Below are 26,152 nucleotides of genomic sequence, written 5' to 3'. Positions count from 1 at the left end.
AGGCAGATTTCCTCCTGGCTTTGAAAAGCTAAGCTGCCACGTTGTGAGAGATCCTAGGAGAGGACCAATAGCAAGGAACTGCTAGTGGCTTCTAGGAGCTGAGAGCAGCCTCCTAGCTCATGGTCATCAAGAGAACAGGATCCTCAGTCCTACCACTGCTAAGTGTGGTAATTTGTTATGCAGCATAGAAAACTAGTACATATTTTATTACCTGGAAGTGGGTGCTGCTGTAACATATACCTAAATGGAAGTGTCTTTGGAACTGGGAAGTGGCTGGAGGAACTTTCAGGAACTTGATAGAGAAAGTCTAAATCACCATGAAAAGACTGTAATAGAAATCTGGACTATAACAATATGGAGAATACTGCTGGTGAGGACTCAGAAGGAAATAGCATAATGGCAGAAATAAATCCTACCTTATTAGTAGTTATATTTAATGTAAATAAACTAGACACTCCCATGAGAAGGCAGAAATTGACATAAGATTTTAGAAAAACAAAAACATGATTCAAATATACCCAGTCTACAAGAGACACATTTTGTATTTAAAGACACAAATAGGTTAAAAGTGAAAAGATGGGGGAAAAATATACCATGCAAATAGAACCCAAAGTAGAGCTTGAGTGGCTATACTAATATCAGGCAAAATAATCTTTAAAACAAAGTTCATTATTAGAAACAAATGAGGAGGGCTTCCCTGGTGGCGCAGTGGTTGAGAGTCCGCCTGCTGATGCAGGGGACACGGGTTCGTGCCCCGGTCCGGGAAGATCCCACATGCCGTGGAGTGGCTGGGCCCGTGAGCCATGGCCACTGAACCTGTGCGTCCGGAGCCTGTGCTCCGCAACGGGAGAGGCCACAACAGTGAGAGGCCCGCGTACAGCAAAAAAAAAAGAAACAAAGGAGGACAGTTCATAATGATAATAGGTGTCAGTGCTCAGAAAGGCAAAACAATTATAATCTATGTGCACCTACAAAAGCCCAAAATATATGAAGCAAAAACTGACAGACTTGAAAGAAGTAGACAATTCAACAATAATAGTTTGATACTTAAACGCCCTATTTATAACAATGGATAAAACACCTAAGCAGAAAGTCAACAAGGAAATAGTAAACTTAAGCAACACTGTAAATCAACTATACCTAACAGACATCCGTAGAACACTTTACCCTAAAAGAGTAGAATAAAAATTCTTCTCAAGTATACATGGAGTAACCTCAAGAATAAACCATATGTTTGACAAGCTGAAATAAATTTTAAAGGATTGATATCATACAAAGTGTGTTCTCTGATGATAGAGCACACCCAAACTGTGGGATAGAGTGAAAACATAAAAACAGAAATCAGACTTCCTCAACCTGATAAAGGGCATCTATGAAAAATCCATGGCTAACGTTATACTCAATGGTGAAAAACTGTATGATTTCCCATTAAAATCAGGAACAAGACAAATATTCATGGGATCCCCAGCACCACACCAGGTTCGACAGTTCACTAGGAGGATTACAGGACAGACAGTCATGTTGTGATTTATTACAGCAGAAGCAAAGGGTAAGGTGCATGTGGGGAAATCAAGGAAACCAGATGTAAGTTTTCAAGAATCCTCTCTCAGTGAAATCACATGGGACACAATTGTTCCAGCAACGTGTGACAACACATCTGAAATGTTGTCTACTAGGGAAGCTTATTTGAGCCCAGAAGTCCAGACCTGTTATTGGAAATCCATCATTCAGACATCCTCTACCTAGTATGTACCAAATTTGAGACTCCCAGCGGAAAGCTCGTGTTCAGCATAAACCATATTGTAACAACAGGTAGGTACAATGAGCCATTCTTTTTTTTTTTTAAATAAAGTGAGCCATTCTTACCAGGCAATGGTGGGAACCCTCCTGAAATCCAAGTTCCCGGATGCCAGCCAAGAACCAACCTTACAAGCAGGCCTTTCTAAATATTGCAGTCTCAGGCATGCTGTGTTCACTCTTTTTTGCACAATAAGAACTCCCCTCTTACAACTTCTATTCAGCATTTTACTGGAGATTCTAGTCAGAACAATTCGACAAGAAAATGAAATAAAGACATAAAATTTGGAAAGAAAGAAGTAAAGAGCTATTTGCAGATAACATGCTCTTGTATATTAAAAAAGTCCTAAGAAATCCACCAAAAAAAGGGAAAAAAACCCTACACATTAGCAATGAACAATCCAAAAATAAAATTACAGAAACAATTCAATTTACAATTGGGTCAAAACAGTAAAATACTTAGTAAAAAGTTAAATTAACAGAAGTAAGGAGTAAACAAGCACATTAACAGAAGTGCATGACTTATACACTGAAAACTACAACACAATATATAAAGAAATTGAAGAGCACCTAAATAAATTGGAAGACATCTCATGTTTATGGTTTGGAAGTCTTAATACTGTTAGAATCCCATACTCTCCAAATTGATCTAAATCTACAATCCCTATGAAAATGTCAGCTGCCTCTTTTGCAGAAATTGACAAATAACCCAGTCCTAAAATTAATATGGAAATGAAGGACACCCAGAATAGCCAAAACAATCTTGGAAAAGAGGAACAAAAATTAGAGGACTTAAGCTTCGCTATTTGAAAATTTACTACACTTGGGATAATGAAAGTGTTCTGCAGATGAATAGTGGTAATAGTTGCACAACGATGTGAGTGTACTTAACTGTACACTTCAAAATAGTTAATATGGCAAATTTTATGTATATTTTACTATGATAAAAAAATTTACTCCAAAGCTACAGTAGTCTTCACTGTGGCACTGGCATAAAGATAGAAATATAGATCAATGGAATAGGATTGAGACTCCAAAACTAAACAAACACTCCAAAACTAAACTAACACATTTATGGTCCACTGATTTTCAACAAGGATGGCTGTACAACTCAGTGGGGGAGAAACAATCTTTTCAACAAACTGTTTTGTGACAACTAGATAGCCACATGCAAAAGAATGAAGTTGGACTCCTACCTCAATTCAAATACAAAAATTAACTCAAAATGGATCTTAGATATAAATGTAAGTGCTAAAACATAGACCTTGGATTCATTTTTAATGACTTTGGATTAGGCAATAGATTCTTAGATCTGATACCAAAAGTACAAGAAACAAACAAAATAGATAAATTGGACTTCATCAAAATTAAAGATGTTTGTGCTTTTAAGGATACCATCAAGAAAGTGGAAAGACATCCACAGAAAAGGAGAGACTTTTTGCAAATCACATATACAATGAGGGACTTATGGGTGGAATCTATGAAGCTCAACAAAAAAAGTCAAATAACCCAATTTAAAAGGATCTGAATAGATAAACATTTGTCCAAAGAAGATATACAAAGGCCAATAAGCATGTGTAAAGATGGTCATCATTGATCATTAGGGAAATTCAAATCAAAACCACAGTGAAATACCACTTCACACCCACTAGGATGCCCATAATCAGAAAGACTGACCTAAGTGTTGGTAAGGAAGTGGAGAAACTGGAACACACATACACCACAGGTGGGAATGTAAAATGGCACTCTCACTTTGGAAAACAGTTTGTTACTTCCTCAAAAAGTTAAACATAGTTACCATATGACCTAGCAATTCCACTTCTGGTTATATACCCAAGAGAAATGAAAACATTCACATGCAAAAATATGTACACAAATGTTCTTAGAAGCATTATTTGTAATAAAGTAGAAACAGTCCAAATGTCCATCGACTGATGAATGGGTCTAAAAAATGTGGTATATCTATACAATAGAAAATGTTGGCAATAGTAAGGAGTAAAGTACTGATACACGCTACAATATGGATGAACCTTGAAAACTAAATGAAAGAAGAGTTATGAAGCCCATGTGTTGTGTGATTTCATTTATATGATCTATAGTAGGCAAATCTATAGAGACTTAAAGTAAATTAGTGATTGCCAGAGGATGCTGGAAATGGGAAAGGGTGCAGGGTTACTTTTTCAGGAAAGGACGCATAACTCTGTGAATATACTAAAAACCACTGAATTATATACTTTAAAAGGGTGAACTTTATGGTGTGTGAGTTATATCTCAATAAGGCTTTTTTTTTTTAAATAAAAAGGAATCCTAAAAACAGCCCTCCAAGATTTCCTGCACCAGGACTGTGAAACTGATGAGATATAACACCTGTGATTTGTTGTGTTAAATGGCAAAAGGGAGATTATCCAGGTGAGCCTAATCTAATCACATGAGCCCTTTACAACATGCTGTTAACAGAAGGGGGAGTCAAAGAGATTTGAAACATGAAAGATTTGTTATGCTGTTGCTGCCTTGAAGGTGCATGGGAACACATGGGAAAGAATACAGCTGAGAGTGGCCCCAGGTGACAGCAAGCAAGGAATGGAGACTTCATTGCTACAACCACAAGGAGTTGAATTCTGCCAGTAACAGGAATGGAAGATGACCTGGAGCACCAGATGAAAACAGAACAGCTGACACCTGAGCAGTCAGTGCACCTGGCTTATGGATTTCAGCCTCAGCAGAGAATCCAGTCATGCTGTGCCAGACTTCTGAGCTACAGAACTGTGACCTAGGTGTTGTTTAAAGCTGCTTATTTGTGGTAATTTATCATGCATCAGTAGAAAATGATACATTCCCCCAAATATTTTAAGGAGAGGAACGAATGATACCCATCTCAAAAAGAAATATGTGTAATATAATACATATAATTATAAAATATTAAGATAAAGCTGAGACCAGACATATCCCTCATAGCAACAAATATGAATGGGCTTAAGTCACCTAGTAATAGAAGATTTTAAATCTAGCTTACAAAACCCAACTTTTTGCTGTTTCCCAAAACTAAAACAACTAAAGCAAACTAATTCAGAAATATTAAAAATGAAGATATGGATACGTGTTTTGGGGTCCCACAACTGTCCACAAGTTCAGTGATTCACTAGAAGGACTTACAGGATGCAGACAGGACTCCCAGCTATAGTTTATTATATCAGTCAGCTGGTGCCTGGGAATCTGACCTTTGACATATCAGGTGGCATCTAGAGGAAGCATGTATAGGCTTCTGCAGTTTTCCCTGCTGTGAGTGGTCGCATAGAATATGCTCCTTCCTTAAGCAGTGAAATGCTGCAATATGTTTGCAGTGTTTCTGCCCAGAGAAGCTTGCCTAAGACTCAAATTCCAGAGATTTTACTGGGGCCTGGTCAGGTAGGCAAAACAACCAGCCACAGCTATTGTTACCAACCCTTTGAGTTAGGCCCCAACAAGGGTCCTTCTGCCCAGTATCCTTAGAGCCAATAGAATGAGACCGAGTTTGGTTCAGAAGCAAAGGAAAGTTTTATTCTTTGGTCAAAGAATGGAAAGGTGCCAGCTCACACTCAAGAGTCCAGCTCTCCCTCACAGGCTGCGGGTGGGGCTGCTTTATAGGGTTCTAGTCAGTGGGGAGGGAAGCGGGTAGAGTTCTCACATGGCAGCACAGCTGTGCTGTTTGCGCTCCAGATCGCAGTGCCAGGTGCAGCCTCTCTGCCCACGGCCCGCTGAGGCCATCTTGAGTTGAGGTGTTACACACAGAGCTGCACACAGTCCATTGAGGTGTCTGCACAGCCATTTTGCACCAGGAGCTCTGGTCTGAGGTGCTGGGTGCGAGGCCTCTGCACACAGTACCCTATGAACAAGTGAAACAAGATGAAGCACAAAGGAAAAAGAAAAAGGTTAGACTTTATTACCCAGATTCTATTTTTTATTTCCTAGGAATTGTTAATTCTGGCTTTGCGGGTGACAAACCCCTCCCCTGCTTTTTGTCCTGCTCCTCATTCTTGAGGGGCGCTGAGGGGTGCAGGTCTGTCTTCTGTAACTACTTCCTGCTGATTTGAGGCATTGTCATCACCCCGGGTGGAGGAGTGGAAGTCCCCAGCTGCCTTTAGATCTGTGTGGTTGTACCTAGGCCTTGGCCCTGTTTGTAGCCCTGAGCAACCACCATTTGTCTAATCTTTTGGAGACAAAGGACTTCAGACAATTTAAGATACATGGCCTAAGAGAACAGTGGTTACATGTCAAATGACAAGAGAATAATGGTGACATGTCAAATTTTTCCTAAAAATGAAAATATCTTGGTCTTTGGCCTGTGGGCAAGTCTGCCCTGATGTCAAGGCTCAGTGCCAGGGCTGCGTCTCCCTGGTCACGCTTTCGTTATTTTACAGGAGAAAAGCTTAGGGTCTTAGAGAGGATCACACGAGTAGTCAGGGGGGCCATTGCCCCATGTTGTGTCTCTGCGGGTTGGGGCTCGGGGGTCTCTTCCCTTGAGTGCAAAGTCCCCGTGGAGTGATCCCTGCAACTTCAGGGCAGAGTGGGTGGTTAGGGTCACCAAGTGGATTCTGTCCCACTTAGCCGTGAGCTGATCTTGCAGCTACTGGTTTTTGAGATTTTTAGGTTCACCCAGGCTCCTGGCCAGAAGGGGTGGAGGGCCAGGTCAGTGGGTGTGGGCAGCACCTGGTCACCATCTTCTGTGACAGCTTTCATTATTTCTCCTACCTGGAGGGCATGCTTGAGTTGTTCCATTTCAAGGGGGCTAAGGTGTCCCTTCTCTTGGACTTGGGGAATGGGTCTACCATACATGAGTTCAAATGGACTTAATTTTAATTACCCCTTGGGGTAACCACATGCAGAGCAGGGCTATGGAAAGCAACTTAATCCAGTGTTCTTGAGTTTCCTAACATAGCTTGGCTAAGGCTGATTGGACCTTGAGTTTCAGGGTCTGATTGGATCTCTGTCCTTGATGATTGGGGTCTCCAGACTGAGTGCAAGGTCCATTTTATGCCCAGGGCACTCATTACCTCCTTCGTCACTTGAGACACAAATACTGTACCATTATTGCTTTGCAGGGATCTTGGGAGCCCAAACCTGGCGATTATATCTTTTAGAAATGCCTTAGCCACTTCAGCTGCCATTTCAGTTCTAGCAGGGAATGCTTCTATCCACTCAGAAATTGTGTCTACTAGCACCAAGAGATACCTGAAATTGCCCAGTACTCTTGGCATGACGGTGAAATTAATCTGCCAGTCTTCTCCAGGATATGTCCCTCTGGTCTGAATGGGCCTGATCTGGGGGACTCTGGAGGGTCTGGTTTTGGGGGTTGTTCATTGTGCAGATGGGACATGTCTCATCTATCCGACTGATTATACTTTTCATGCCAAGAGTTACCATGAGCTCAACTAACCAATTATATAGGGCTTCCCTCCTGTAGTGAGTCTTTTGATGAGCCTCTCTGATGGCTTGACAAGCTATAGTTTGGGAAAGAAGCATTGACCATGTTCATTAGCTAGCCACCCATGGCCTCCTAGATCTCTGTTGAAGCCCAATTTTCAGTCTTTGTCTAATTTTGTAGATTTTGTACAGTCTTTGTGTAGATTGGGGAATAATTGGATGGATCTGGCCTTTGAGGTATGAGGGGTAGTTGACAAGTTACAGTTTCTAGGACCACCCTTTTGGCAGTTGCATCCGCTTTGTTTCCCTTTATTACCTCTGTATTCCCTTTTCGTGAGGCCTACAGTGAATCGCTGCCACCTTTTTTGGGAGCTTTACTCCTCCTATGAGCTTCGATGTGCTTAAGCAACGTTTCACCTGTTTATTCCCTGCAGTAAGCATACCTTGTTCCTTCCAGATAGCCCTGTCTGTGGGTAGGATGGCATACACATACCTGGGAATCTGTGTAAACACTTAAGATTTTCCCTGTCCCGTGCTCTAGGGCTCAGGTGAGGGCTATCAACTCCACCTTTTGGGCGGAAGTCCCGGTGGGGGGATGGGGGTGGGTAGCTTCTCACTTCTATGACTTGGGTGTGGGAGGTTACTGCATGTCCCACCAGCCTTTTCTCCTCTCCCATAAAACTACTCCCATCTGTGAGCCATTCCTCTTTGGCATTTGGGAGAGGTTCACTTCCTAGGTCAGGGCAACTGGAATAGATTGTGTCTGTGGTTTCTATATGATCATGCTCCAGGGGCCCTGTTTCTGTGGGTAGCAGGGTGGCAGGATTTAGTGTGTGACAGGTTTCTGTGGTAGCCACTGGGTTGTCTAAAGGCATAGCCTGAACTTGAATCAACCTTCCAGGGGATAACTATTCTGTTCCCTTAGAACTTCCTAAAAACCTGAACCTGGTGTGGAGTCAAGCTGAAATGTCAGGTGCAGCTGCTTTGCACTAGGAACTCTGGTCTGAAGTGCCAGGTACAAGGCCTCTGCACGCAGTACCCTATTAAGGAAGTGAAACTAGACCAAGGCGAAAGGAAATAAAAAAGATTAGACTTTACCTTATTTTCCAGATTCTATGTTTATTTCCTGGGAATTGTTAATGAGCTTTGCCCATGACACTGGAAATTTTAGACTCCCAAAAGGATAGCAAATGTTTATTGGTTTAGCCAAAGATGGGCAAAACAGCCTTATCAATGTAGAACACATGCAAAGGCCAGATTACAAGGCACCAGCTACAGGTGAACCCTACAAGCTGGTCCTTCTAAAGATATTAACCTCAGGTTGGCTATGTGCAGTCCACCCTACTCCTCCCCCAGCCCTCCAGATGCCTCACCTTCAAGCCCTGGCTTCATGTATTCTTCTTACCCAATTCTTTGATTTGTGTAATAAACTGTTAACTTGTTTTCTTTGAATAATCTTATGTAGTCTTAAGTTTTATTTTCTGACTCTAAAGGCCTTCAGTGTCATATCTTGGATTCCAAAACCTCTCACACTTTTTGTCTGGTTCCGTGGCCACAATTTTTAAATCATATAAATGACCACTTCCTCTGACCTGCACACATTCACTTGTCCTGAAAGTGAATCTACAGATGCAAACTGTCTGTGTCTATCAGGGTTCTTAGTGGCAGACCATAGAATACATAGCTAGTTTAAGGCTAGAAGTACACTCTAGCTAGTTAAGGCAGAAAGGGCTTGATTAAGGGGCATTAGCCCATAAAATCATTGGAAGATTAAGCGGAACAGATTCTAAGCTGAGAAACAAACTGAAGAGGGGACGCTAAGTGGGACGTACCTGCAGCTAGTGTGGTTAGGAAGCTGCAGAATTGAGAAACTGCTGCTGCTTCTGCCACACGACAACTCTCAACCCCATGAGATCAAAATACCTTCGCAACTATGACTGTGAAAAGAGCCAGTCTCCCCATTTGCCCCTCTACCTCACCTGCTCATTCCCTCCTTCCAGGTTTTATGGGAGTGGTTTTCCCTGCAGAAAGCTTGGCCTCCAGTGGGTGCCTAGCTGCAGTGGAATCTGGGAAATGTAGTCTTTAGCCAGCCAGTCTCTAAAATACAGGAAAGCACACTGGAAGGAGCAGGAGTAGGTGTTAATTAAGCCAATCCGCAGGAATGGCCATGTCATCCTTCAAGGCCCATATCAACTGTGCATAGTTTGTGACAGCAGGTCCTCATGGAGTACCTCAGGGATTATTGACTCAGCGACAGTTTTCTACTAGGCAGTCTGTTCCAGTTATTTATTCCTGGGTAACAAACCACCCCAAAACAGTGGTTTGAAACAGCAGTTTACTGTCTCTCCCAGTCCTGTGGGTTGACTAGGCCCAGGTGGGACTAGTCTCATTTCGAGTCTCTCAGGTGTATGCAATGAGATAGCAGATGGGGCTGGAATTATCTGATGGCTCAACTAGGCTGGAAGTCCAAGATGGCTTCTGCACTCACATGTCTGGCCCCTCCGTGCTCCTCAGCATGGCCTCTCTGTCCAGAAGGGTAGCTTGGATTTAGTATGTGATGGCCCAGAGCAAAAAGAGGAAACGGGAACCTGCCAGTCCTCTTGAAGTCCAAAACTTGCATGGTGTCTCTTCGCCGTATTTTATTGGTCAGGGCAGTCACGGGCTAACCCCTGTTAACGTCTCTTCACAGAGGCAGAGAAATAGACTTCACCTTTCATTGGAGAACTGGTGTGGGCAGGGAGTGAAGGAAGGAAGTGATAGCACCCAACTTTGGAGTAGGCTACCACAGAGAGTTTTCATCTGTGGCATGTCATAGTTACCTAGAGCAGACTGTGCTGTGTCTGAAGACCTGACCTTCATATCTTCATTCAGTATTTCATTTCATACTCTGCCATACAGATTACTCCAGCCAGGCAGCTCACAAATGCTTGTCATTGGTCACAAAGGCAGGAGAGTAGGGATGGCTATATCTAGTCAGATACTACTTCTCATGTGGCATATTAATAAACCAAACACAACTTGTTACTGCTATTGCTTTCTAAACATCCTCATGATGTTTTTGGTTATCTGTAGTATTATGATTTATAATAAACATATATTTAGACTTCATCCCTGTTTCAGGCAGAGTTCCTAAAACCCCTCGAATTTCCTAAGTGGTAGGAGAGAAGAATGTGTCTTTTGTTATGTTAATTAGGTGACTTTTGGAAAGTTCTTGGGTAACCTAAAGATGGGGCTGGTTCCCAAGGGAACCAACCAGGATTAGAGTGTTGGAGCTTTCACTCCCCCACCTGATTTCCAGGGAGGGGAGAGAGGCTGGAGGTTGAGTCATTTGCCAACTGACCAGTTATTTAAGCAAGCATGCCTATGTAATGAAGCCTCCGTAAAAAACCAAAAGGAGAGGATGCAGAGAGCTTCCAGACTGGTTAGCCAGACACTTCCTCATGCCACTGTGCCAGGCCCCAAACTTAGCGAGGACAGAAGCCCCTATGTTCAGGACCTTGCCCTATGTATCTTATCTCCCTGTTGATCTGTAATATCCTTTATAATAAACCAGCAACCTGGTAAGTAAAGGGGTTTCCTGACTTCTCTAGCAAACTAATCAAACCCAAGGAGGGGATCATAGGAACCCCTGATTTATAGCCAGTCTGTCAGAAGCACAGGTAACACCCTGGACCTGCAATTAGCGTCTGAAGTAAGGGCAGTTTTGTGGGACTGAGCTCTTAACCTGTGGGATCTGATGCCTTCTCCTGGTAGATAGCGTCAGGATTGTGTTGAATTGTAGGACACCCAGCTGGTGTCTGAGAATTGCTTGGTGGTGAGGGGAAAACTTCCCTTCATGTTGGAATTAGCTACTAAGGCAACATGGTAGCAAAAGCATTAGGCTTGGTATCTGAGGCTGTGGTCAGAGATTTAGTTCTGTGAGATTATTTAGTATTGCTGAGCCTGTTTCCTTATCTTTAAAATAAAGTCACGATGCCTGCTTCACACGATTGTTGAAAGAGTAAATGAGATAACTTATACCAGTTCCCAGAAGTAGAGCATTATACAAATGGAATTTATTGTGCGTCCCTCTCTTCCTCATCCCCAGCACCTCCTCTTTATCAGTGCTGAAGTATTGGGTAGCGGAGTCTTTGCAGCGGGTACTTCCTAAGCAACTTGTTATATGAAAGTTCTTAAAGTCAGTATGTTGACCAGTTGTCCTATCCCGGAGGTGTTCAGAGGTTGAAAGTGAAATGTTCCCATCTGAAGTGTATCACAGCAGTTCTGTCTGAGCCTGTAGCCCCTCCACGTAGGTCTGTTATAAACTGAAGAATGGTGTGTTGTGTCTGTCTCAGCTTATTGATAGTGATGCTGTTGGCTAGGAATACCTGAGGCACTCACCTAGGTCTGTACTACTTGGATGAGCTCTACAGACATTTCCCTGACTGGAGCTGACGTTGTGGCTGGACCAGCCATTGTGGTTTTTATTATGATTGAAGATACACCTCAGCAACAACTGTCAGGGAACTTTGAAAAAAATTTTTTTATTACGTACAGGTCCTGGAGGATACATGGTATGCCCAGGGCCACACAGCCAGGTAGCTGGGAGTGAGCAAGCAGAGCCGGGTCTTTGTCTTTATTAGGGTCCAAGGACTTGGTGTCTAGGGCTTTGTGGGTTCACTATTGGTGAATTTAAAACATAAGAGCAAGAATTAGGGCATGAGAAGGGAAAAGGTGGGCGACCACTCAAGTGGTCAGTTACCCAGGGCTTTCTGAAAGGGGAACTTCATGGGTGGGGGTGGCCTGGTTCCTTACCTAGTTACTTAGTTAGTAGCTGTGTCATACAGCTACAGTGGCAATTTGTTTATTCAAGATGGATGTATTTGAAATGGATGCCTCGGCAAAACTTAATGTCAGGCACTTACATTAGCTGTGTGTCCTCTTGCAGCCCTAGACACTAGATTACCCTGTGAGTATAGTCAGATGACATCCCTATGTAACCAGCTGGTTTGTTGGCAAGGAATTCTATATTCTTCTGTCCCACTGCAGGTGGAGTGGTAGGATGCTAAGACTGATTAAAGCTAGACTCTGCATTTGCGTAGGATTACTGCTTTAAACGGCTGTGCCAAGGGGCATGTAGTGACTTCTGCACATGCTCTTCATTTCTCAACTAGACCCATACTTGGAGTCAGAGGCTTGGCTTTGTGGCTTTACCTCTCAGGCTCAGTGTCCTTGCTGTAAAATTGAATAATGACATTTATTAGTCACTATCTTGGCTTTCGTGGAACAGTGCCAAATAGGACCACCCTTGAAGGGACAAGACAGTGTCTTCCATCCTAACCAATCATGGGGATAGCAAGGACTCAGCCCAGGTCAAATGGCTTGAAGCTCACAGTGGTTTTCTACCACAGTACCATGCTTCCGAACATATTAGGAAGAACACTGAACAGAAGGCAGAAAAAAAAATTGTATATATGGTACTTTTTGCTTTTCCAAAGCACCTTCATTTCTGTTTCCTCTGCTTCGCTTATCAAGGAAAGTATTATTGTAATTCTTGTCTTACTAAATGCAAAGGGAAGTGAGCACTCATGTAAGGTTACACGACTAGTGAATGCATAAAGCAAGACTAGGATAGGTGGAGTCCAGAATTCTTAGCTGGTATATTGGACTATTGCTGCATCCCAAGATTTGAGCCTTCTGAAAACTTAAGGGAAACTTTATGATGCATAGAAAGGATACTGGCATCATTATTACCAGGAAGACTACATGGTCTTAGGTTATGGGACCAAGTGCCTTTGAGGGACCAATTGCTTTTATCACAGGGGTAATAAATGCTCCTCAGAGGGATCTGGTATTCCTAGAGCAGTCTTCAAGAGTTAGTCAACCTCTAGTGTAGAAATACGTGAGAATGGACCAACTGAAACTCTACAGACTCTCTCTTTCCTCTTTCAGAATCATCCCCAGGTGTGACAGAGGTGACCATCATAGACAAGGCGCCTGCTGAACGTCATATGATTTCTTCATGGGAACAAGTAAGTGTTGCCCTATTGAATCCTCACCTCCCAGCAAAGGGAGGTCAACTCAAATGCCCCTGAGAAGGAAAGATTGGACAGGAAACCTATTCTTATCTCAGGCCACAGCCACCTTCAAGGTAGAGTTCACCTTTCTCTCTGTTCCTGTTCAGGCCGTTTAACACTCCCTTCCATTCCATGCCATCTCCCCAACACAGAGCAGCTCCTCTGAGCCTGTCGTATGGAGGCAATGGAACGTTTGAAGTTGTATATACGACAAAGCTGAAATCCAGCAGGGAAAGGAAGAATTAAATATTAATAAGTGTGCAGGGCAGAACGTGGTTAAATGTTGCAGAGAAGTATCAATACTAACCAGATTAATAGCGAATGCTTTCCAACCCTCCTCTGAACTTCCATTCATTCATTTATTCAATAAACGTTTTAGGCCCCTAAAATGGGCCAGGTATTGTGCTTGATGTTGAGTCCTGGAGAGTCAGTGATAATCAAAAAAGAGCACAGTGTCTTACCTCTTGATCTTACTGTCTAAGGCATAGTATAAGTCATTCCAAATATAATTACAAAGCAGATCAAGTTCTGTGAAAGAGAGGTAAAGGGAGCATTGTCAGGAGGCCTGACCTAGTCTGGAGGTTGAGAAACGTTTTTCCCAAAGAAGTTATGAGAAGTTGTTAACCAGATAGGTGAGATCTGGGAATAAGGGGCTTTTAGCCTGTGTGAAGGCTTCAAGATAGGAAGGATTACATTTTTCGAGAGCATAAGGAAGGTCCATGTGGCTAGAGCACAGGAGAGCAAGGGAGAGAGGTTGACAAGGACCACGACATGCAGGGCTTCGTAGATCATCAGGATTTCGTTCTTTATCTTGGGAGAAAAGGGGGAGCCCCTGAAATGTTTTAAGCAGAGAAGTCAGATTTCTGCTTTGGAAAATCACTGTGGCTGAGTAGCAGCAAGTGGATTTGACCAGGGAACAAGAAGTTACCTTGCCATTTAGTGAGTGCTGCTAACACATATCAGATAAGTTACTTCATTTAACCCTCAAAATAATCCTGCAAGATAGGCATTGATATCTCTGTGTTACAGATGAAGGAACTGAGGGTCAGAGTGGTCAAAGAATTTGCTCTGGGCCACAGAGCTACCAAGTGGCAGAGCCTGAATGTGAACTCAGTTGTCTGCCTCTAAGCACATGCGCTTTCTGCTCTGGCTGACTGCCCCTCCTATAGAGGGCAACACTGGCAGCCTTGCCCTAGCCAGCCAAGCAGCCCACAGCTATGTGGACATGTTCAGTCCCTGCCAACAGCGCTCACTCTCCCAGGGCTGAGCCAGTAGCAGCTTCACTGGAATCTCAGTAGCTGGTAATCAAGGTTTCTCTCCATGACCTCGGCTCAGCAGCACCTCAGCATTTATCATGGGCTCACTCAACTCTCACTCCCATTTTCACTCACAGCGCATGAGAGAAAATGGAATTCCAGAGCAACGTCTATCTGTTAATCTCTTACTGGCTGATCAGTCCTGGTGCAGCTGTGGCTATGCCAGCCTGGCCTGTTGACATTGTTGATTACATCCCTCCTGATCCTTAGCAGCCTTAAGTCAGCCCTTTAGGGAGAACTGCCTCGGGACTCTTTTTAAGAATAAGATTCTGAGGTGTTTCTGTCTGTTGAAGAGGAGACTCCTGGCTTAGAAACCCAGTCATAGACCTGGATGGGAGAATGAGAGGACAGGAATGCATTGTCTGGGGTGGAACACCATTAAGGCTGCGTCATATTATGTCACTTATGTATTGAGATAATTTCTGAGGCACATTCTTCCTGTGTCTTATAGCAGATATTCCCTAGAATTCTCTAAGATGACTTCACCCATTTGTTCCAGTTTTACTTATGATATTGTAGCTCATTCATTGGAAGTATGCCTTCCATGTCTGCTTTTCAGGGCTAGAGTCTACATCCGGTGTCATTGGGATCTAATCTGCCTCCTGGACAAGACAACTTTTTTGGGTTCCCATTTAGCTTAGACTGACATTGAGGAGAATACAGTTGTAGAGCTGAGTAAATAGTCATCAGCAGTCAGAAAGAATTAAAGGGCACGCACGAGAGAAAGAGATTTTTAACTAACTGAGATAGCCAATGGAACATTTTCTTCAGACATATTCAGTTGGGGGAAGTTTTGTGAAAACACCTACAATAATAAGATACATAGATTTGAATATCTCAGACCGAAGTACAGTAAAATATGCCATATCTGAAGTATCAGTACAAACAGTATTAGGATCAGTAACGTAAAAATTCACTTGAGCAGTTGGCATGTCTGAGCTTTATGAAGGGCTATGAGGTGCTTGAAAGCTAACATATGAACACAGATGATAGGAGTTTTGGATGGGTAGTTTTATGTTTTTATATAACACTTTTTCTAATTATACTAAGCAAAAGAATGGTGACCATAGAAAATTTGGAAAATACAAAAAATGATTTTTAAAAATGAAAAGTCCTCTAGGATCTTACCACTTAGGAGGTAACCACTGTTAGTGTAATTTTAGCTGTGAGTGGAGGGTGGGTAATGGGTAGTGGTCCAGGAGCCCCCCCAAGAGCCCGTGAATGGAAAGTGGTCCATGGACTCCTTGAAATATGTGTTAATTTATGAAGTATGTACATTTTTCTGTGGAAAGATCTTTAGATTCTGAAAGGGGCTTGTAACCCCATAAACCTTAAGAACATGTTTTTGTATGATTTTTTTTTTTTTTACATTCAAACTAGAGGCAATATACTATGTGCCGTTTTGTCATTTAAGCAATGGAGAGCAGAAGTTTTGGTCTGAAACTCACCCGCCCCACTTCTTCACCCGAGGGTTAACTGAAGAGCACATTTCCACAGGAGCAAGCTAGGCAGGGCCCCTCTGACTCGTGCCTGCTCCCAGAAGTACCTGTACCAGAGGAGCAGGAGGGCCCCAAGGAGCTGGTAAGTCCCTTCTCTAGGGGACTGACCCTTGAGAACTGTGTCCTTGGAGACGGCCCAGCCAGAGCACAACCATCATGTGGTAAACCTGCTGTCTACAGATGCATCTATATAGCCAGATAATATTTTTTCCATCCAAGAAGAGGCCCACTGCCTCTGCCCTGGGAAACCCACTGAGATAAGATAATAGTAAGGCTATGGAGGCACTGATGTGAGGAAAACAGCCAAGAGTAGGAGTCTTGTGCCAGCTCAGGCCCTTGGCTAAATATCATAACTTCTCTGTGTCCCCTGTTCATCATCCATAAAATAAATGGTTTGACATTAGTGTTATTTTTTTTTAATTTTATTGAATATTGTTGATTTACAATGTTGTGTTAATTTCTGCTGTACAGCAAAGTGACTCAGTTATACATATATATTCTTTTTCGTATTCTTTTCCATTATGGTTTATAACAGGATATTGAGTATAGTTCCCTGTGCTGTACAGTAGGACCTTGTTGTTTATCCATCCTAGATACCCTAGTTTGCATCTGCTAATCCCAAACTCCCAGTCCTTCTCTCCCCCCCTTGCCTCCCCCCTTGGCAATCTGTTCTCTATGTCTGTGAGGCTGTTTCTGTTTCATAGATACGTTCATTTGTGTCGTATTTTAGATTCCACATATAAGTGATACCATATGGTATTTGTCTTTCTTTTTCTGACTGATACGATAATCTCTAGGTCCATCCACATTGCTGCAAATGGCATTATTTCATTATTTATGGCCAAGTAATATTCCATTGTGTGTATGTATGTGTGTGTGTGTCTCTCTCTCTATATATATATACATATAGACACACATACACACCACATCTTCTTTATCCATTCATCTGTCAATAGACATTTAGGTTGTTTCCATGTCTTGGCTATTGTAAATAGTGCTGCTATAAACATAGGGGTGCATGTATTTTTTGAATTATATTTTTGTCTGCGTATATGCCCAGGAGTGGGATTGCTGGATCATACGGCAACTCAATTTTTAATTTTTTGAGGAATCTCCATACTGTTTTCCATAATGGCTGCACCAATTTACATTCCCACCAGCAGTGTAGGAGGGTTCTCTTTTCTCCACCCCATCTCCAACATTTATTATTTGTAGACTTTTTAAAAAAATTTGTGGCTGCATTGGGTCTTTGTCGCTGCGCGCTGGCTTTCTCTAGTTGCGGCGAGTGACGGCTACACTTCGTTGTGGTGCGCAGGCTTCTCATTGCGGTGGTTTGTCTTGTTGTGCAGCACGGGCTCTAGGTGCGTGGGCTTCAGTAGTTGTGGCACGCAGGCTCAGTAGTTGTGGCACGCAGGCTCAGTAGTTGTGGCTCACGGGCTCTAGAGCACAGGCTCAGTAGTTGTGGCACACGGGCTTAGTTGCTCTGCGGCATGTGGGATCTTCCCAGAACAGGGCTTGAACCCCTGTCCCCTGCCTTGGCAGGCAGATTCTTAACCCCTGTGCCACCAGGGAAGCCCTGGAGACTTTTTGATAATGGCCATTCTGACCAGTGTGAGGTGGTACCTCATTGTAGTTTTGATTTGCATTTCTCTAATAATTAGTGATGTTGAGCAGCTTTTCTTGTGCCTCTTGGCCATCTGTAGGTCTTCTTTGGAGAAATGTCGATTTAGGTGTTCTGGCCGTTTTTCGATTGGGTTGTTTGTTTTTTTGTTATTGAGTTGTATGAGCTGTTTGTATATTTTGGAAATAAAGGCCTGTCAGTCACATCATTTACAAATATTTTCTCCCAGTCCGTAGGTTGCCTTTTCATTCTGTTTATGGTTTCCTTTGCTGTGCAAAAGCTTGTAAGTTTGATTAGGTTCCATTTATTTATTTTTGCTTTTATTTCTATTGTTTTGGGAGACTGACCTAAGAAAACATTGGTACGATTTATGTCAGGGAATGTTTTGCCTATATTCTCTTCTAGGAGTTTTGTGGTGTCATGTCTTATATTTTTAAGTCTTTAAGCCATTTTGAGTTTATTTTTATGTATGGTGTGAGGGTATGTTCTAAAATCATTGATTTACATGTGGCTGGCTGTCCCACTTTTCCAACACCACTTGCTGAAGAGACTGTCTTTACCCCATTATATATTCTTGCCTCTTTTGTTGAAGATTGTCTGTAGGTGTGTGGGTTTATCTCTGGGCTCTCTATTCTGTTCCATTGATCCATATGTCTGTTTTTGTGCCAGTCCTATGCTATTTTGATTGCTATAGCTTTGTAGTATTGTCTGAAGACTGGGAGGGTTATGCCTCCTGCTTTGTTCTTTTTCCTTAGGATTGCTTTGGCAATTATGGGTCTTTTATGGTTCCATATAAATTTTAGGATTATTTGTTCCAGTTCTGTGAAAAATGTCATGGGTAATTTGATGGGGATCACATTGAATCTGTAGATTGCTTTGGGTGGTATGGCCATTTTAACAATATTAATTCTTCTAATCCAAGAGCATGGGATATCTTTCCATTTCTTTGAATCATCTTCAGTTTCCTTTACTAGTGTTTTGTAGTTCTCAGCATATAAGTTTTTCACCTCCTTGGTGAGGTTTATTCCTATTTTTTTTTTTGGATGTGATTTTAAAAGGGACTGTTTACATTCCCTTTCTGATATTTCATTGTTAGTGTAAAGAAATGCAACTGATTCCTGTATGTTAATCTTGTATCCTGCTACCTTGCTGAACTTGTTTATCCATTCCAGTAGTTTTTATGTGGAGTCTTTAGGGTTTTCTATATATAGTATCGTGTCATCTGCATGTAATGACACTTTTACCTCTTCCCTACCAATTTGAATACCTTTTATTTCTTTTTCTTGTCTGATTGCTGTGGCTAGGACTTCCAATACTACGTTGAAGAGAAGTGGTGAGAGTGAGCATCCTTGTCTTGTTCCAGAATTTAGCAGGAAAGCTTTCGACTTTTCACCATTGAGTATTATATCGGCTGTGGGTTTGTCGTAAATAGCTTTTACAGTAAGTCCCCTACATATGAACAAGTTCCGTTCCAAGAGCGAGTTTGTAAGTCCAATTTGTTCATAAGTTCAACAAAGTTAGCCTAGGCACCCAACTAACACAATCAGCTATATGGTACTGTTCTATAATAGGTTTATAATACTTTTCACACAAATAATACATACATAAAAAACAAACAAACAAAAAAAATAAAGAAAACATTTTTAATCTTACAGTACCTTGAAAAGTACAGTAGTACAGTACAACAGCTGCCATACGGGGCTGGCATCAAGTGAACAGGCAAGAAGAGTTACTGACTGGAGGAGGAAGAGGAGGTGGGAGATGTTAGAGCTGAAGGATCATCAGCAATAGGAGACGAGGGCAAGCTGCAATTTCACTCATACCTGATGTTGATGGCACAGGTTCTGGCTTTTTGCTGGATTCAATTCTATCCACCTTCTTGAAAAAATGATCCAGTGATGTCTGGATAGTACCTCTTTTTTTCTCATCATAGATGGCCCAGTAGCACTGGATTGGATTCTGAATGGCTCCTGCAGCCTTTGTATACCATTCTATGTTCGGGTCCCGTGCCTCAAAAACTAACAGTGCCTCCTCAAATAGAATAATTTATGTGATTGGACATGCAAATGCACGTTTACATCTTTGAAAGTTCGCAACTTGAAGGTTCGTATGTCAGGGACTTACTGTATTATGTTGAAATATGTTCTCTCTGTACCCACTTTTGTAAGAGCTTTTATCCTAAATGGATGTTGAATTTTATCAAATGGTTTTTCTTCATCTATTGAGATGATCATGTGGTTTTTGTCTTTTGTTATGTGGTGTATTATGTGATTCAACACACGCAAATCACATTGATTGATTTGTGTTTGCTGGAACCATCCTTGCGACCCTGGGATGAATCCAACTTGGTTGTGGTGTATGATCTTTTTTATGTGTTGTTGGATTGGGTTTGCTAATATTTTGTTGATAATTTTTGCATCTATATTCATCAAAGATGTTGGCCCGTAATTTTCTCTTTTTGTAGTGTCTTTGTCTGGTTTTGATATCAGGGTCATGGTGACTTCCTAGAATGTCTTCAGGAGTGTTCCTGCCTCTTCAGTCTTTTGGAAGAGTTTGAGAAGGATCAGTATAAGTTCTTCCTTGTATGTTTGGTAGAACTTGCCTGTGAAGCCATCTAGCCCAGGACTTTTTTTTTTTTAATTACAGATTCTGTTTCACTTCTAATCATCAGTCTGTTCAAGTTATCTGTTTCTTCTTGATTCAGTTTTGGTGGGCTGTATGTTTCTAGACAGTTGTCCGTTTCTTCTAAGTTGTCGAATTTGTTGATGTATAATTGTTCATATAATTGATATATTAATTGTTCGCTTATAGTTTTTTGTATTTCTGAGGTATCAGTTGTGATTTCTCCTCTTTTATTTCTTATTTTGTTTATTTGAGTCTTCTCTCTTTTCTTCTTGGTGAGCCTGGCCAGAGATTTGTCAATTTTGTTTGCCCTTTCGGAGAACCAGCTCTTGGATTTTATTGAGTTTTTTTTCTATTGTTTTTTAATCTCTATTTATTTCCTCTCTGAACTTTATTAGCTCCTTCCTTCTGCTGACTTTAGGTTTTGTTTTGTTCCTCTTTTTCTAATTCTTTTAGATGTTGGGTTAGGTTGTTTATTTGAGACTTTTCTTCTTTCTTAAAGGCCTGTGTTGTTATGAAATTCACTCTAAGAACTGCTTTTGCTGCATCCCATAGATTTTGTATAGTTGTGTTTTCATTGTCATTTGCCTTAAGGTATTTTTTAATTTCTTCTTTAAATTAATCATTGACCCATTGGTTTTTAAATAGCATGTTGTTTAGTCTCCATGTAATTTTTTTTTGTCATTTCTTTTTCTGTATTGATTTCTAGTTTCATGCTGTTGTGGTCAGAAAAGATGCTTGAAATAGTTTTTATACTCTTAAATTTGTTGAGGCTTGTTTTGTGTCCTAGTGTGTGGTCAATCCTAGAGAATGTTCCATGTGCACTTGAAAAGAATGTGTATTCTGCTTTTTTTGGATGTAATGTCCTGAAAAAATCAATTAAGTCTAACTATGCTATTGTATCATTTAAGATGTCTGTTGCCTTGTTGATTTTCTGTCTCAAAGATCTTTCCATTGATGTGAGTGTATTCCTATCAATTTCTTGCTTTATGTCTGTTAGTAATTTTTTATGTATTTGGGTGCTCCTATATTGGGTGTATATATGTTGATGAGTGTAATATCCTCTCCTTGTATTGATCCTTTTATAATTATGTACTGTCCTTCTTTATCTTTCCTTATAGCCTTTGTTCTAAAGTCTATTTTGTCTGATGTGAGTAGTGCAACCCCGCTTTCTTGTCATTTCTGTTTGCATGAAATATCTTTTTCCACCCCCTCACTTCAATTTTTGTGTGTCCTTTTCCCTAAAGTGGGTCTCTTGTAGGCAGAATAATGTAGGCTCTTGTTTTTTTAATCCAACATACCACTCTGTGTCTTTTGACTGGAGCATTTAGTCCATTGACATTTAAGGTAATTATTGATAGATACGTATTTATTGCCATTTTAAACTTTATTTTCCCGTTGCTTTTATATTTCTTCTTTGTCCCTTTCTTTTTGTTTTTCCTTTTTTGTGTAGTTTCATGAATTTCTTTTGTACTATACTCATGTTCTCTTTTTTTTTGTTTTTTTTAAATCCATTGCATGTTTTTGCTTTGTGATTACCCTGTTTTCAAGTATGTTAACCACTTCCTATATCTACTTGCCTTATTTTTTTAAATCTATTTTAATTAATTATTTATTCATTTATTTTGGCTGCATTGGGTCTTCGTTGCTGCACACGGGCTTTCTCTAGTTGTGGCGAGGGGGGGTACTCTTCATTGAGGTGTGCAGGCTTCTCACTGCGGTGGTTTCTTTTGTTGTGGAGCACGGGCTCTAGGCGCGCGGGCTCAGTAGTTGTGGCTCACAGGCTCAGTAGTTGTGGCTCACGGGCTCTAGAGCTCAGGCTCAGTAGTTGTAGCAGGCGAGCTTAGTTGCTCTATGGTATGTGGGATCTTCCCGGACCAGGGATCAAAACCGTGTCCCCTGCATTGGCAGGCGAATTCTTAACCACTGCGCCACCAGGGAAGTCCCTCTACCTGCCTTAGACTGGTAGTCATATAGGCTCAAACACATTCTAGGAAAAAAAAAATCTACATTTTATTACTCTTCTCCCCCACATTTTATGATTTTGATCCTCTTTTACATCTTCATTTTCATTCTTTTGCTGTTCATTGTGGTTATCATCACTTTCACAGAAGTTTTTTGATTTTTTGTTTTAATCAGTGTACTGGGTTATTTAAGTGATTTACTCTTTCCTGTAGATTCTTACTTCTTTTCTATTTAGAGAAGACCTTTCAATATTTCATTTAGGGTAGGTTTAGCATTGCCGTATTCTTTTACTTTTGCTTGTCTTTATCTCTCCTTCTATTCTAAATGATAATTTGGCTGGGTATAGCATCCTAGGTTGTAGTTTTTTCCTATTCAGGACTTTGAATATATCTTGCCACTCCCTTCTGGCCTGCAATCTTTCTGTAGAGAAATCAGCTGATAGCCTTATGGGGGTTCCCTTGCAATTAACTTTTTGTTTTCCTCTTGCTGCCTTTAGAATCCTCTCTTTTTTTTTTTTTTTTTTGCGGTATGCAGGCCTCTCACTGTTGTGGCCTCTCCCATTGCAGAGCACAGGCTCCGGACACGCAGGCTCAGCAGCCATGGCTCATGGGCCCAGCCACTCTGTGGCATGTGGGATCTTCCCGGACCGGGGCACAAACCCATGTCTCCTGCATCGGCAGGCAGGCTCTCAACCACTGCGCCACCAGGGAAGCCCTCTATCTTTAACTTTTGTCATTTTTATTATAATATGTCTGGGTGTAGGTCTGTTTGCATTTACCTTTTGTGGGACCGTCTGTGCTTCCTTTACCTGGATATCTGTTTCCTTCTTTAGGCTTGGGAAGTTTTCATCCATAATTCTTCAAATACATTTTCAATCCCCTTTTCTCTTTCTTCTCCTCTGGGATCCCTATTATTTGTAGATTGGCATGCTTTATATTATCCCATAGGTGTCTTACATTGCTTTCATTTTTTTTCATTTAGTTTTCTGTCTGCTGTTCTAATTGGGTGATTTCCATTATTCTAAATTCCAAATCACTTATTCATTCTTCCACATTATTCATTCTGCTATTCATTACCTTTAGCTCAGCTTTCATCTCGGCGAGTGAATTTTCTAATTTTTCTTGGCTCCTCCTTATAGTTTCTACAGTAGTTCCTTTTTATAGTAATCTGCATTTCTATCAATAGTCCTTCTTAATTCCTTCAGTATTTTTATTATCTCCTTTTTGAACTCAGTGTCTATTAGACTGAAGAGGCCTGTTTCATTGTTTGTTCTTTCAGGGGAATTCTCTTGATCTTTTAATTGGGAGTGGTTCTTCTGCTTCATTTTACTTATATTTCTCTTGCTCTATGAGTTTAGGAGAAACAATTATCTACTGTGGTCTTGGAGGGCTACTTTTATGTGGGAGTATCCCTGTATAGCCTGTGTGGGCGTAATATTTTTTGGTGCGAGGGCTCTTCTTAGTGTGGATGTCTGCCGCCTCTTTCCTCAGTATGTGCTGGCTGTTATCCCCTTGATAGGAGGAGTGACTGGTGTCACGGTGACCAGAGCCTGCACTGGATATTGAGTGGGGCCTCCTCTTTGCTCTGTGGTTGTCACTGCCCTGTCAGGGGCCGGGTCTGTTCCCTAGTCGTTGGAGTAGAAGCCCCCAGATCCATTTATGAGCTGCAGTGTGAGATAGATGGGATTGGAGCACTCCCACTGGGAGAGGAGCCACTGAGTATTCCTCTGCCAGAGCTGTTCGCCAGTGAGTGTGCTTTGTTGTATCACCTGTCGCCTGTTGTGCGGGCTCACAAAGTACACTGCTGTTGGCACTGCCTTTGGCCCGTCTCAACCCTGGGAATCCCGTCTCAACCTTGGTGTCCCTCAGACATTGTTTTCACAAGGCCACCAGTGCAGATCCACCAAAGTCAGGTCCCAGGACCTCATTAGTCACACATTTGGACCCGCTGTGGGAGCTATGGAGGCAGCTCAGACCCTGGCCCAGCCCAGCACCCCCATGCGCGTGCCCACAAAGCCCACAGCTGCTAAGCCGGAGCCATCCCAGCTGTAGGCACACCTGCTGTCTACTCAGATGTCCTGCAGGCACTAAATTTACAAAGCCAGGGGTGGAGGTGTAAATCTGTGGCTCGCACAACCTCGGGATGAGATTTCAACCCTACTTCCTAAGGTGCGTGGCCCCTGGGGCTCAGCCGTTGTTTCAGCCCTACCTCTGTGAGTGGGCAGCCCACTGGCATATGCTCCCAGTGCCCTGAGGCAGCAGCTGGGGCGTGCTCTCACAGAGCCCGCGGAGGCGGGGCCGGCACATGGAGAAGGTGGCTTCAATGGCAGCCCCGCCCCTCCCTTCATGCACCGCTTAACAGCGACGCTTCACTTCTGTGGCAGGCCCAGGCTTTTTCCGCGGACACCCCTGTTCCAGCTATGCCACACTCCACCTCCTTCAGGCTATCTCCGCGCAGCCAACAACAGTCCTTTCCCCGGGTCTGTTCTCTAAACCCTGAGTTCCAGCACCCAGCCCCACCCATACCAGCAGACGTGTCCCATGCTGGGGCATACAGGGCAGTGGTGCGGACTGTCTGTGCAAGTCTCTCTCTGTTCTGCCTGCTACAAGCTGGTTGTTGCATTCTCCTGTGAGCCTCTGAAGCTCCCCTTCTGTCCCAGCTGATCTCCCCACTGGTGAAGTGGCTTCCCAGCGTGCAGGAACCTTTCCTCTTTATCCGCTCTCCCCGCCGCCCCCCGGCACAGGTCCCATCCTGCTTCCTTTTGTCTTTTCTTTTTTTTTCTTTCTTTCGTTCTACCCGGTTACATGGGGATCTTTCATGTCCTTTAAGGGGTTTGAGGACTTCTGTTAGTGTTCAGTAGGTGTTCTGTGAGAATTGTTCCATTTGTAGATGCATTTTTGATGTATTTGTGGGAGGAGGTGAGTTCCACATCCTTCTACTCTGCCATCTTGATTTGGAGCCCTTGACATTAGTGTTATTGAAGGATTCATCCACTTCTAATATTTCGTGATTCTTTGCTGCAAATGCAGAAGAAAAGGTTGAAACTAAAACCTAAATGACTGTATACCTGCTGCAGTCTCCTAAGGTTAGAGAAAAAAAAATGCACAACCTCTTTTTATTTTAATAAAAGGCAGTTTCAAACTGCCTGGTTTTGTGCCCGTACATGATTCATGTTCACTGTGCCTGCTACCTGCCTTTTGTGATGGTGGTAGTTAGTAAGACGTAATGTCTACACAAAGCTTTTCATCACTATGAAAGCATCTGCCTCTTAATCCATGCAGCGTCCTGGGGTCAGGAGCGTTCTGTTATTAAACATTTCAGTGACATTTCATAGTTGCAGAGTGCTGTACAATTCTTGATTGGTTAGACTTTTCAATCCCCAGATAAAAATTCAATTTACTGGTGGTGAAACTATGGCCCAAGAGACCAAACAATTTGGCAGAATATCCCCTCTCTTTTTAGCCTCACTTTTTCTACAGTCTGCAGAGAAGAGAGCGGGTTCTGAACGTTCTTGCAAACGTGTCCCTCACATGCCCCTGCTATGAATTTATTCTAAGCACCCCTGGTGGGAGAGAGCAGCCTACAGCATCCTTTCATTATGGAACCCCTCACACTGTGCTCTCACTCTGCCCCAGTAGCTCTTCTGTGACGGGTAAGCCCCCTCTCTCCAGTGCCTCACTTCCTCCCTCTGCACTGGCAACTGCCCTAGAGGGTCTTCCCCATCTCTTTAAAATCAAAAACAAAAGCAAAACTTTCAACCTTATGTCTCCCTCTGGCTGCTTGGCCATTTGTTGCTTTGCACAGCCAAGCATGTAGGAAAATGGTCTAAATCAGGGGTCAGCAAATGATTTCTTTAAAGGACCACATAGTAAATAT

The 26,152-nt window shown here is 42.3% G+C and overlaps 1 protein-coding gene across 2 annotated transcripts in view; it reads left to right on the top strand.

The window, feature by feature from the left end:
* The window catches only part of TPGS2 (tubulin polyglutamylase complex subunit 2), a 56,566-nt gene that overhangs the window by 3,639 nt on the left and 26,775 nt on the right, over positions 1-26,152 (top strand). For both annotated transcript variants that reach the window (XM_022587013.3, XM_022587015.3), the window contains exon 2: positions 13,129-13,208. In XM_022587013.3, the coding sequence (XP_022442721.1) occupies positions 13,129-13,208 (80 nt within the window). The remainder of the gene's footprint in view (positions 1-13,128; positions 13,209-26,152) is intronic.

Source organism: Delphinapterus leucas, chromosome 14 (assembly GCF_059928025.1).
Source record: "Delphinapterus leucas isolate spDelLeu-1000000601 "Yukka" chromosome 14, BTC_Dleu_Yukka2, whole genome shotgun sequence".
NCBI lineage: Eukaryota > Metazoa > Chordata > Mammalia > Artiodactyla > Monodontidae > Delphinapterus > Delphinapterus leucas.
This window is presented reverse-complemented; position numbering and strand designations above follow the sequence as displayed.